Raw genomic sequence first — 9,566 nt, 5'->3', positions numbered from 1 at the left:
AGCCTTCTGATTCCAAGTTCTGTGATTTAAAGAAAGGGCTCCCTTCTCAAAAGCATTTCCTTGTACCAACTGAAATTCCACTAATTAGAGATTCACTTAAGTTGACTACCAAACATCTATGACACAGAAAGGGTCAGTCACAATTTAGGGTCGCCATTGTCATCGTCATTTGCCATTGAGTCGGACCCGACTCATAGCGACCCCTCCTTGGCTTTCTGAGGCAGTATCACTACAGCAGTAGATTGTCCAATCTTCCTTCCGAGGAGTGGATGGTGGGTTTGAACTTCCAGCCTTCTGGTTAGCGGTCAAGTGCCTTAGGCACTACACTACCAGAGCTCCTACAATTTAGGGTAGAGTAAACAAATCAGATTACTTTCCTACCTCTGAACTTAGCTGCATTAGAAGAAAGGGTCATTCATTTGTGGGAATAAGGGAGAGATCATTCTAAAGAGTGAGACACTTCTGGTTATAGTAGGTGAGGTGCCTGAAGGTGGGGATGGGGGGTGGATCTTGGACACAGGGCTTATTGAGGACACTAGTCTTCTGGAGAAGAAGAGTTCAGAAAGGGAGGTAGGATGGCAACTGATACAAATTTCCGCAGTAGACCCATGCCTCCTTCCTCCTCAAGACCAAGTGTTGCTATGGTTGATTCTCAAGTCCCTGTCCTTCTCCCCTGCTCTGGGCTTGTTCAGCATGGACAGTCCAGGAGAACACTGAGCTGGCTCCGTAAGGACCTCACAGGAGACTGAATATGCTTTTCTAGGCAGACCTACAAGTAAAAGTACCAGCGAAGAGAATGAGTCTGTGGGGCAAGTGGAGGTGGAGGAAGGGAGAAGGGCAGAAGTACTTCATACTATGTGTAGAATGATCACAAGCTTAGAGAAGTTCTCTGAGAAAGAGCCTTCTATTTGTTTACTTTCACAGAACCTGGCACAGGGTGGGTATTCAATATTTACTAAATGGTTGAGTGCGTGGATGAATGAATTATGTCCCCTAATATTGAAAAATCGTTGGGTTGCCAGATTCACACAGGCCAAATAATTCCCTATCTGATATCTGAACTTTTTGCCTTCTCAGGTAGACACTTAATCCAGTTGTGCTGGTTCACAGATACTTTTATTCCTATTTTGAGTCCTAATTTCCTATCTCCTACCCAGAACGCCTCTAAGTTTATTTTCTATTTTCCCCTTCCCCTCCACAGTTGATTCCTCAGCTCCATAGGGTCTCAGAATATCTGGGAGGCATTTGAGAATTTTTGGTGGTTACTTTTAAAAAAAAAAACAAACCAAGAAGGAACTTCTCATGAGCCAGTTCACACACAAGAATCGAATATGGGCCCAGAGAGGTATATAGTACTACACAGGAACTCCTGGTCTGTTTATGAAGGGAACATGTTCTCCAGGTCCATAGCTGTCCATGCCTCATAGTTTTCCATGTCAGTTTTTTTTCCACACATGGTTTTTCACAGCCTTGGAACCCTTAGGAAAACACTGACCAATAAATTAAGTTGAAAAATATGTAGGAGGCAGGGAATATCAACCTGGAGTATTTATCGATGGCGTGAGTGTTCTGGAAGATGCGAAGACCCATTTGGACCTTCAGAAGCCCCTTCTTCCTGGAGGAGCTGGATTCATTGCTCAGGGCCAGGTGGACCACTATTTTGTCTTGCCTTTCTTCTTCTGTCAGAATATGGCTTCTTGGGTACCCGGCCAAGCTATTGGCCTCAGACTCAGTGTAGCTTCCATCCAGCATCATGGTTCTTGATTGAAGCATTCCACACAAGCATGGTAACTATGGCAGCAAACACAAGGAGAGGTGTCAGGCACATTTAGGTCTGTGCACGGGCAGAGAAAGTTGTCTGGTATCAGAATAAAGCCCTATTGCACTCAGAACACAGAATGGCCGAACTAGAAGGATCTTCAGACAATCACTTAGTCCAATGATTCTCTACCCTGGCTCCATATTAGAATCACTCAGGGAATTCTTTAAACTAGCCACACCCAGGTACCACTCTAGACTAATTTAAAGCTCACAGGTAATTCTAAGGTGCAGCCAGGTCTGAGAAACACTGATCTAGTCCACAACCTCTCAGTTACAGAGGCAAACACTAAGACCCAGAGAGACTATACAAGTCATTTGATATCACATAGCTAGACGTCAGAATCAGGACTTTGAACCCATATACTCTAATTTGAAATATGTGTTCCACCTCTTTGTGCAAGAATGAAAAGAAAATGGCTCAGGACATTTTGCTACCTAATCCTAATGCTGAGCCATTTTTTCATTCATGAACAAAGAAGTGTAGTCCCCCATCTGATACTTCCAAAAGAGTTACATTTAAGGGTGAAGGGTCATAGTGCCAACAATGCATTTTTTTAATAGTTTCAACTGTAACAACAAAAATATGTTTATCCAGACAGAAAGTTCACACAAAAAATGGCAAAATGTTAACAGCGCTGGACCCAGGTGTGTTGGACTGTGGATGTTTATTTTTCTATTCTTTCAACTATTTCTGCAAGTATGAATATGTTTATAACAAGTTAGAAGTTAGAGGAAAGATGGTTTCACTTGGCTTCTCCCCACAATTTGAGTCAGCAGAGAGTACGCTTCCTGCTGGTTCCTGAACTGCTCTTGGCTGAAGGCCTGCTGGACCTAGCCACTGGCCTTGGGCTTATTCTTCTCAGCCTACTGACTTTAATATGCTTCTGACCTGGCTGTTGGCCCTTTAGTATCTCTGTTTTACCCTCTTAGAGAGTGAAACAATGACATATTAAAACCTGCTCCTAGTGTAATGGATCTTGAAATATTTAAATCATTTCATAAAGCTTTTGAATGTAAAATTAGATGCATCATTTTTATGTAAAATCAGAATAACCTGATATTCCTATACATGAAGAAGACTTTTGTGGTTGAGGGACCACTTTTTTTTTTTTTTTTAAATGAATTGTTTCACTATTGTGTTTATGTCTTTTCCCTTCAATAACAGTAACTAACATATTAATACATTCCTAGAATAGTTAACATAGACTCATAGATTTTAAAGATAAGACCGTCACTAAGAGGCCATTTACCCAACTCCTTGCATTTAGTAATAACATCCAAACTTTGATGAAATTGAAATATTGTCAGTGGGGGCTTTTGTTGTTGTTGTTGTTCATTTATTTGTTTAAAGCACAGGTCTTTGCTCCTTTTTCTTGCTTTAAACTGAAATTCTCTCTACTAAAATGAAAACAGATTTTCACTGAGATTTTTAGTTAGAATCAGGAAAATACCAGAAAGTACTGATAAACCTCTGTTCCCCACATCAATGAGTTTCTAAGAAAGATTCAGTGGGTCCTGACATATTGGATGAGGTCTGAATAATCAGCCAAAGTATTAGAGCACAGGGAGGGGAAGGGGCCCTGTGCTTCCTGCATTTTGCCAGTTTCCTGAAATCCAAAGTGGCACTAGTCCACCCTGTAAACCATGGTTCTAGCTTTGCCCTTTACATAGCAGAAATCAAACTTGAGTTAGAATCAGAATCATCAAGCATCTTGTTAAAAATGCCAATTCCAGGGTGCCATCCCCAAACATTCTGAATCAGTCAGTCTGAGGTGCAAGCCCTGGAATCTTTATTTGAACAGGTTCGGGAGGTGACTGTAGCGCAGGTGGTCTTTGGCTCCCACTTTGGGAAACGACCCTCCACTGAAGGCCTTTTTTTTTTTTTAATATAATTGTTCTTGTTGAGAATACACGCAGCAGAACATAGACCAATTCAATAGTGTCTACATATACAATTCAGTCACATCGGTTACGTTCTTTGAATTGTGCAACTATTATCCTCCTTTTATGAGTTGTTTCTCCCCTATTAACATAAATTCACTGTCTCCTAAGGTTCCCAGCTAAACTTTCAAGTTGCTATTGTCAATTTGATTCCATATAGATAGTTCTTAACAGAATATATTATCTCAAGGCAGACTTTTTTTACTAGTTAAGCTAAACTATTCTTTTGTTTAAGGAGCCCTGGTGGTGCAGTGGTTAAACTATTCCACTGTTAACTGAAAGGTGGTTCGAACCTGCCAGCCTCTGGAACCCACCAAAATATGTGGCAGTCTGCTTCTGTAAAGATTTATAGCCTTGGACATCCTAAAGGGCAGTTCTACTCTGTCCTGCAGGGTCAGTATGAGTTGAAATTGACTCGATGGCAGTGGGTTTGGTTTTTGGGTTTATTGTTTGGTTTTAAGAAGACTTCAGGGATATTTTTGGTTTAAGGTATAAAGATTATCTTAAAGCAATAGTTTCAGGGGTTCACCTAAACTTAATGGCTCCAGAAAGTCTGGAGTCCATGGGAATTAGAAATTCTCTTCTGCACTCTCCTCCTTTTCATCAAGATCCTTCTATGGATTCTTTGGTCAAAGTGTTCAGTAACAGTAGCTGGGAACCCTTCAGTTCTGCTCTCATGGCAGAGGAGGCAGTTGTTCGTGGATGCAATGAGCCACACATTCACTGAAGGCGATTTTAATTATCTCTAACAGTGGCTTCTCTGAGGGGTAACAGGAAGGAGATTTTGTTTTAAACTACTACCAGCCTTCCAGCAACTATGGTTTCTCAGCCTTTAAATCACACATTTGACACCATGCTTTCACCTCTGTACCAGTAGAGTTCCTTACCAGCCACTTAGATATGCATAAATGTGGGATTTTCATGTCCCCTGATCTCTGTATTTTTTAGATGAACACTCATTTTGATTAGTGTAATGGCTAGCAATAAGTTATTTGGTAACAGCTCAGTATTTTATTTCTTACTGTGGTTTACTATAAGAGGCTCTGGTGGTGCAGTGGTTAAAGCATTTGGCTACTAACCAAAAGGTCAGCAGTTTGAACCCACCATCCAGTCCATGGGAAAAAGGTGTGACAGTCTGTTTCTGTAAGATTTACAGCCTTGGTAACCCTATGTGGCAGTTCTAGTCTGTCCTATACGGCTGCTGTGAGTTGGAATGGACTCAGTGGCAATGAGTTTTGGTTTGGTTTTGATTGTTTACTAAATGGAACAGAATTTGAAAGGAATAGAATATGAATGGAATAGAATTTCCCTCTCTGTGTCAAAGGACTATGAACATTCCCCTGTAGAATTCTGAATTGCCTTCTACCTCATAGTATAGTGCACTATAGCTCTGTATAGCACAGTATAGTATAGATAGCATATTTCCAGTGACTCTAAAGGCTAAAGTCAGGTGGCAGAATTTTCATTGGGCCAGAGCACTGACAAACAAAGGAGCTTCTCATTCAAGAATTCTCCCCTTGTCTGGTCATGGAAGCATTTTTCCTAGACATGTTCAATAATAATAGTGATGTTTTATATATGTCTAGGATCCTATGGAGGAGCTTTGGTAGCACAGTGCCTAAGGCACTTGACTGCTAACCAGAAGGCTGGCGGTTCAAACCCACCAGCCACTCCTCAGAAGGAAGATGGGGCAATCTACTTCCATAGTGATACTGCCTCGGAAACCCAAGGAGGGGTGGCTGTGAGATGGGTCCGGCTCGAGGGCACATAACAACAACATCATACATGAGGAAAGTGAGGCTCACTGTAGATGGCAGAGTTCAGCCTGAGAGCCCAAATCCTCCTGCTCCTAGTCTTTGTCCAAAGACTTTCTGCTTTCTGGAATCTTTGAAGCAGAACCTAGAACCTGTTCTAAAGCAGGATCCCACTCCTTTTGCATAAACACTGCCATTTTCTCCATGCATTCCCCCTATCTCCTTTCTTACCCAACCAGTAGCACAGGCTTAGACAAGGGAATGAATGAACCATCTCTCACCTTATCCCGCAGCTTTCGCTCTTTCCACTCCTGCACTGTGGTCAGGTAGTTGACGGCCGCATACTCCAGCACCGAGAGGAACACGAACACAAAGCTGACCCAGAGATAGATATCCACAGCCTTGATGTAGGAGACACGGGGCATGGAGGCATTCACACCCGTGATAATAGTAGACATAGTCAACACTGTGGTAATACCTGCAACACCCCAGTCTGAGTTCAGTCACAGACAACAGTACAGAACTACTCCCATCTCACTGTCACAATTTTACATTCTCCATCTCTTACATCCAATGAGAAAGTCCCCAGATACGTTTCCACCTCATGGAACTGCAAAGATCTGCTCCACAAATGACCAGGTCATTGTTTTGTCAGAAAATTGGGCTTGTTTTCTGCCTGGTCAGCATGCCCCATGTCTCCTTTCATTTTAAGCATCTTGGGAGACTGGATTCCTGTGACGTGGCTGACTAAGCATGCTTCAGACAAAAGTCTCCTCAGATGTGATATTAATTTCATATGTCAATTTGGCTAGGCTATGATTCTCAGTAGTTTGACATACACTGGACTGGTTGCTCTTCCATGATGTAACCACTGTCCATGATGTGCTCTGATATGATCAACCAACCAGTTGAAAGGGGAATTTCCTTGGGGGTGTGGTCTGCCTCCAGAATATAAATAGATGTTCTGGCTGAGCTCCCTTCTCTCTGCTCGCAACCCTGCACTCTTCACTCTTCTGTTGCCTGACCTACAGATCTTGGGATGGAAACCTGCAGAAGTCTCAGGTCTACAGCCTGACCTCTATCTTTGTAATTTTCCAGGCTCCAACAATCCCGTGAGCTAGCACAAGTCTCCAGCCTGTAACTTGATCTACAATTTTGGGACTTACCAATCCCCACAGTTGTGCGAGCCATTTCCTTGAGGTAAATCTCTCTATAGCTGTCTATCTCTATGTTGATATATATCACTGACTTTGCTTCTATTGAGAACCCAAACTAAGCCAGATGTGCAATTTAAAACAATGACTAAAGGATTCTTCTGAAGGAACTTTCCCAAACCTCAAGAAATGAGCACATTCTCCCTCCTCTAGGAGGGACACTTCCCATGAAGACTGGGAGTTATTGGAAGGCTATCATACTAATTCCTTCTCCATTCTGCCTTGCTGGTTAGTATAGTACAGTACAGTGCAGTGTAGTTTATAGATAGTATAGTTTTTCCAGTGTCTTGAAGCTAAAGTCTTAGGTGGATGAACCTTCACATTTCTAAGGGCCCAACCTAATTTTGTCCAAATTTACAATGATACAGAGTATGGTGGTGTAAACTTTTTCCCTGGAATTCACCGTCTGTTAAGGTATAAAAACACAGCTCCAAGGAATGCAGCCCTCCCCTTCCCAGACATCACATATTATAGGTCCTGCTCCCAAACTCTGTCTAAACAAGATCAGCAAACAAAGTTTATGTTTACAGAATACTTGTTTGGGATCTGCAGAACTGCCTTTCTAAGTACTGAGCTCCATTGCTGCCAGTGGTGGAAGTCTGTGCTTCAAATAGGCTATATTCAAGCAAAGCTGATATAGTTATAGCTCACCGTGGTTTTTATAGTGGGAGGAACTGAGGTCGCAGTCTGAGTGGTGGAAGCAAGAGGGAGGAAAATTTTCTCCTCCTATAGTCCATTCATTAAGAATTCATTTTAGGGGGTGAATAGCAATTTTACCTTTTCTTTACATAGTAACCAGTTGAAAAAGTAACCATTCTCCTACACCTTATCAAATACTCTTACCCAGTGAAACTCTGGCAGGCACAGCTCTGTGGTCGATCCAGAAGGATACCCAGGATAGCATGACCATCAGGGTGGCAGGGAAATAAGTTTGGAGCAAGAAGAAGAAGATGTGGCGACGCAACGTGAAGTTAATGTACAGACGATTATACCAGCCTGAGGACACAAGAAGAAGGCAATAAGGTACAATTTGACAGAAAGAAAAACAACCACTTCACTGAGGACACTTCTTTTCATCACATTGCTCTTATCATCATCAAAGAGTTAAAATAAATAAGCCGTCAGCTTAATATTTACCTGTCCTTTCCAAAATATAAGGCTTCTCTCCTATAAATAAATATCTTGCAGTATGGAATATATTTACAATCTCATTTGGCCTTATCTAACTTCTCTTACCTTCTTCTACAGAATACTTGTTTGGAATCTGCAGAACTGTCTTTCTAAGTACTGAGCTTCATTCCTGCCAGTGGTGGAAGTCTGTGCTTCAAATAGGCTATATTCAAACAAAGCTGATATAGTTATCACTCACTGTGGTTTTTATAGCGGGAGGAACTGAAGTCACAGTCTGAGTGACGGAGGAAAGAATGAGGAGAAAAATTTTCTCCTTCTGACAGTCCATTTATTAAGAATTCATTTTAGGGGGTGAATAGCAATTTTACCTTTTCTTTACATAGTCTTCCAGCTGCCGGAATATATAAGGGAGGCAGGAGACAGCCCCACGTGGCAGGGAGCAGCAGTAGACACGGCTGGAAGGAATGGGAAGGGGATAGCCCAGGAAGTGAGCAGGGCAGTTGAAACAGCTAAGGGAGATGAACTTGTCTGTCAGTTTGTCGTACTGTGGTGGCTTGCATGTTGCTGTGAGGCTAGAGGCTGGGCCAGCAAGGGTGCCTGTGATGGACTGGTTTCAGTGGAGCTTCCAGACTTAGACAAACTTGGAAGGAGGAAGAGGCCATCCACTTCTCAAAGAATTGGCCAGTGAAAATCTTATGAATAGTAGTGAAATACTACCTGATATATTACTGGAAAATTTTATTAATAGACCTGAAATACTGTCTGATACAATGCCAGAAGATGAACCCCTCAGGTCAGCAGACACTCAAAATATGACTGGGAAAGAGCTGCTTCATCAGAGTAGAGCCTACCTTAATAATATGGATAAAGTAAAACTTTCAGGCCCTCCATTTGCTGAAGTGGCATGACTCAATATGAGAAGAAACAGCTGCAAACATCCACTGATAATCAGAACATGGAATGTACAAAGTATGAATCTTGGAAAATTGAAAGTTGTCAAAAATGAAGTGGAACGCATAAAGATTGATGTCCTAGGCATTAGTGAGCTGAAATGGACCAGTTTTGGGCATATTGAATCAGATAACCATATGATCTACTATGCTGGGAATGACAAATTGAAGAGGAATGGCATGGCACTCATCATCACAAAGAATGTTTCAAGATCTATCCTGAAGTGCAATACTGTCAGTGATAGAATAATATCCATATGCCTACAAGGAAAGCCAGCTAATACTGCCATTATTCAAATTTTCACACCAACCACCAAGCCAAAGATGAGGAAATTAAAGATCTGAACCAACTTCGGTAGTCTGAAATTGAACAAACATGCAATCAAGATGTGCTGATTATCACTGGTGACTTCAATGCAAAAGTTGGAAACAAAGAAGAATCACCAGTTGTTGGGAAATTTGGCCATGGAGATAGAAATAATGCCGGTGGCTGATCTTTGACAAAGGCCCAAAATCCATTAAATGATGAAGAGAATGTTTGTTTAATAAATGGTGCTGGCAAAACTGGACATCCATTTGCAGAAAAATGAAACAAGATCTGTACCTCACACCACACACAAAAGTGAACTCCAGATGGATCAAAGACTTAAATGTGAAACGTAGAAATATACAGTTCCTCAAGGAAAATTTAGGGTCAAATTTAAAGGCCCTAATATATGGCATAAATAGACTACCAAGCATAATTCAAAATGCAC

General features: G+C 41.6%; 1 protein-coding gene across 1 annotated transcript in view; it reads right to left on the bottom strand.

Annotated features, from left to right (window-relative positions):
• Window positions 1-1,479: 1,479 nt before the first annotated feature.
• LOC103205999 (gamma-aminobutyric acid type A receptor subunit rho2) overlaps window positions 1,480-9,566 on the bottom strand; it is a 66,329-nt gene continuing 58,242 nt past the window's right edge. The window contains exons 7-9 of the mRNA XM_007951443.1: window positions 7,574-7,726; window positions 5,798-5,994; window positions 1,480-1,791 (exon numbers count right to left, since the gene is read on the bottom strand). Coding sequence (XP_007949634.1) covers window positions 1,480-1,791; window positions 5,798-5,994; window positions 7,574-7,726 — 662 coding nt within the window. The remainder of the gene's footprint in view (window positions 1,792-5,797; window positions 5,995-7,573; window positions 7,727-9,566) is intronic.

This window comes from Orycteropus afer, unplaced genomic scaffold (genome assembly GCF_000298275.1).
Source record: "Orycteropus afer afer isolate SDZICR_OR568_19922 unplaced genomic scaffold, OryAfe1.0 scaffold00011, whole genome shotgun sequence".
In the NCBI taxonomy this organism is placed as follows: Eukaryota; Metazoa; Chordata; class Mammalia; order Tubulidentata; family Orycteropodidae; genus Orycteropus; species Orycteropus afer.
The sequence above is the reverse complement of the archived record's forward strand: the minus strand, read 5'-3'. Positions and strand labels throughout refer to the sequence as shown.